This window comes from Coccinella septempunctata, chromosome 1 (genome assembly GCF_907165205.1).
Source record: "Coccinella septempunctata chromosome 1, icCocSept1.1, whole genome shotgun sequence".
NCBI classification, from domain to species: Eukaryota; Metazoa; Arthropoda; class Insecta; order Coleoptera; family Coccinellidae; genus Coccinella; species Coccinella septempunctata.
The window spans coordinates 40,119,820-40,123,859 of NC_058189.1; the positions used below are offsets into that span (position 1 = coordinate 40,119,820).

At 39.6% G+C, this 4,040-nt stretch overlaps 1 protein-coding gene across 1 annotated transcript; it reads left to right on the forward strand.

Annotated features, from left to right (window-relative positions):
* Positions 1–330: 330 nt before the first annotated feature.
* Positions 331–1,932, forward strand: LOC123306603. Its single transcript, XM_044888680.1, has one exon. The coding sequence runs from the start codon at positions 331–333 to the stop codon at positions 1,930–1,932; it is 1,602 nt and encodes a 533-aa protein (XP_044744615.1).
* The last annotated feature ends 2,108 nt before the right edge of the window (positions 1,933–4,040 follow it).

Consider the following 4,040-nt stretch of genomic DNA (forward strand, 5'->3'; position numbering starts at 1 on the left):
AAAGCTGTTAATAAATTAGGTTTATCGAAATCTCATTTTTCAGTTCAAATACAGGGCGTAAATTCGATGAAATCAAGCCACAGTGCCGGTCGAGTTGTAATATCAATGAGACCTATCGCGAAAGAATCGCCAGTTTTCTATACAGATGCGATAATTCTAACTAAAATTTGCGATAGTTTACCTACATGTAATGTCAATCGCGATTCTTGGTCTCATATAACCAATCTTCAATTGGCTGATCCTCATTTCAATATTCCGGGTAATATCGATGTGCTGCTCGGCGCTGATATCTTCCCAAAAATTTTATTGAATGGTAAAATATCAGGTAACATGAATGAACCAGATGCTGTAAATACAGTGCTCGGTTATATTTTAATGGGAACCGTGCAGACAGCGTCACCGTCTGTTTCGTCGTTCTTCATTCAATCTTCGGAACCAATAAATGTTGAAAATACCTTGAAGGCTTTTTGGGAAGTAGAGGAGGTTCCGGTTATCAACAAACCCACTCCTGATGAAGTTTTTTGCGAGAATCATTTCAAAAATTCTCATTTTCGGGACGAAAGCGGTAGATATACAGTATCCCTTCCGTTTCGGGATGTGAATCCGGTGTTTCCCGGTATACGCGATCTGGCTCTCAGTCATTTTTATTCGCTAGAGCGGCGTCTGTCTAGAAATCCCGATATTCGTGCTCAGTATTTGGATTTCATGCGGGAATATCTCGATCAAAATCATATGGGTTTAGTACCGGACAATGAAATCGATGATGACGCATATTATATTCCGCATCATTGCGTTTTAAAACCGTCAAGTTTAACGACTAAGTTGAGAGTCGTCTTCAACGCCTCAGCTAAGCTGCCCGGTCAAAAATCTTTGAACGATTGTCTTCATACCGGTCCGAAGTTGCAACAGGACATTGTTGAAATTTTGATGAATTTCCGTTGCCATTTCTTTGTGATATGCTCCGATATTAAAAGCATGTATCGGATGATTTTGGTTAATTCAAATGATATAAAATATCAGAGAATTTTGTGGCGATTTTCACCTGATGAACCCGTTCGTGATTATAATTTGTTAACTGTCGTTTATGGAATATCCAGTTCGCCATATTTAGCTTTAAAAGTTCTTTTGCAATTGGCGGAAGACGAAGGAGAATCGTTTCCTTTGGCCGCCGAACAGATTCGTAAAGCATCTTACGTGGACGATTTTGTCGGGGGTGCTTCTACGATTGAAGAAGCACGCACTTTAGTCAAGGAATTAATTGCTCTAATGCGTCGTGGAGGTTTCGAGCTTAGAAAGTGGTCCAGTAATGAGCCATCTCTCATTTCAGATTTACCAGAATCCCATCTTTCCACACAACCTCGATCGTTCAATGAAATTCACGAAGCTACTCCACTCAAAGTCTTAGGACTTCATTGGGATCCAACTTCGGATCATTTTTATTTCGAATCCAAATTTATCACGCATAAATCGTGTACTAAGAGAATCCTTCTATCGGAGCTCGCAAAAACCTATGATCCTCTAGGATTTCTAACCCCGGTAACTTTTTTCACCAAATATTTGATTCAAAGATTGTGGGTCTCAGGAATAGGATGGGATGACGAACCCAGTCCTGAGATCATTCGAATTTGGTCCCGGTATTGCTCAGAATTACCTAGCCTTTCAAAATTTAAAATTCAACGGAATTTGTTTCCGTTAAGATCAGCCCACTATGAACTTCATGGGTTTTGCGATGCAAGTGAAAAGGGTTATGCTTGTGTTGTTTTTGTACGTTCTGTTGATTCTGGACAGAACATAAATGTACAGTTTGTATGCGGAAAATCCAAAGTCGCTCCATTGAAACGAATTTCAATTCCTAGACTCGAACTGTGTGGCGCGGTTTTGTTGTCTAAAATTGTTGGAGTTCGCACGTCGTTCGCTGGGCCATCGGGTTGAATTCGATAAAATTTGTGCCTGGTGTGATTCAAAGATTGTTCTACAATGGATAAAAAATTCCCCTCATCAATTCAAAACTTTTGTCTCAAACAGAATTGCGTATATACAAGACAGAGTACCTCCCGATTCATGGTTTTATGTGGAATCTAAACATAATGCCGCCGATGTAGGTTCGAGGGGTATTTTTCCTGCCGAATTGTCTAACGACAGTGTGTGGTTTCGAGGATCAGATATTTTATATGCATCTTTGACCCCCTGGTTGAATGTTGAATCGAAGATTACCGATCGCTTAACACCCTCTGAAGAAGACAGAAAATTTGCATTTCATTCTGATATTCAATCTGGTTCGTTCATCGATGATTTAGTGGATAAAGTCTCGTCACTAGCAACTCTACAAAAAATTACTTCTTTTATTTCAAGGTTTACATTTAATTGTCAACACCCGACGCGAAAACGAACTGGACCCCTATCCGCCTCCGAACTTTATGATTCTTTAATCATATTATCGAGGAGAACGCAACAAATATATTTCGAAAATGAACTTCAATCTAAAAAATTTTCGAAACCTTTAAGAAAACTGAACGTTTTTCTTGATTCGAATAGCGTATTGCGTGTAGGAGGGAGACTTGAATATTCCTCATTACCTCACGATATGAAATACCCCATTTTATTGCCAAATAAAAGCCGATTTACCACTTTAGTAATCGATCATTTTCATCGAAAATATCTTCATTGTGGGTTTCGTACCACCCAGTTTCTGATATCTCAGCAATTTTGGGTTTTATCCCCTAAACGAGCTGTTAATGCAGTTCTGAGTAAATGTCATAAGTGTTGGCGCACCAATCCGAAGCCATTCCAACCCCCCATGGGAAATTTACCTGTTTCCAGGATTTCTCAAGTGAAACCCTTTAGTCACGTAGGTGTGGATTTTGGTGGTCCATTCACCTTAACTATGACGCGACATCGAGGTGTCAAAACTTGTAAAGGATACCTCTGCTTATTTGTTTGTTTTACCACAAAAGCGCTTCATTTAGAATTAGCGAGTGACCTTTCGTCAGAAACCTTTTTAGCCGCGTTTCAACGATTCATGGCTCGTCGCGGTCGTGTAGATACTTTGTACAGCGATCATGGTACTAATTTCGTAGGTGCCACCCGGGAATTATCATCTCTTCTTAAGAGCGCCGCAGAAAAAGAAGGTATAAAACATTCTCTGATTCCCCCTGCCTCTCCCCATTTTGGTGGTTTATGGGAAACTGGAATTAAATCCGTGAAAACCCACTTAGCTCGTGTAATAGGACAACAGATATTAACGTACGAGGAATTCTATACAATCCTAACGTTGGTTGAATCTGTATTGAATTCTCGCCCTATCGGCTCTCTCAGCAATGATATTCAGGATATCAATGCTTTAACGCCTAATCATTTTTTAATGTTGGAACCTGTGTCAGTTTTGTCATTACCTGACTTCTCAAATTTAAAAATGAATAGCCTGTCTCGGTGGCAATTGTTGCAAAAAATTCAGACTGACTTATGGAAAAGATGGCACTCTGAATACCTACATACACTGCAACAACGAAGTAAATGGTTCGATTCTAATTCTCAAGCTTCTAAAATCGGCTCACTTGTCGTGATCAAGGATGAAAACACGCCTCCTTGCAAATGGGTTTTAGCTCGTATCATAGAGCTTCATCCTGGACGTGACGGGATACCTAGGGTAGCCACTGTTAAAACTCCTTCGGGAGAATTGAAACGCCCTCTGGTCAAACTTTGCCCGCTACCATGTAATGATCAAATTAGTGAAGTGTGATAGATGAAGCATTGACGTTACATATTTAAATTTTAATTTTTTTTTTCCTATTCTTAAAATGCATTGCTGCATTTTCCCGGGCCAGAATGTTCGGTATTCACGTAAGTGGTTCAATTAATTCTCGAACGACCCACGTACTTGCACCGTTCTTTACGTGAAACCGCATATTCACGGAACATTTACTATAAAAAATAGACTAAAAAGACATTTCCATAAACAGTATGATTTTGGATGCCAAAGAGTGAATTTAGTAATTGCCGCCGTCGCATTATTAATCGTTCTCATTCGGAAGATAAATCAA

What these genes read in the sequence shown, in the direction of transcription:
- LOC123306603 (XM_044888680.1), top strand. Translation starts at nt 331, where the DNA reads ATGAATGAACCAGATGCTGTAAATACAGTGCTCGGTTATATTTTAATG.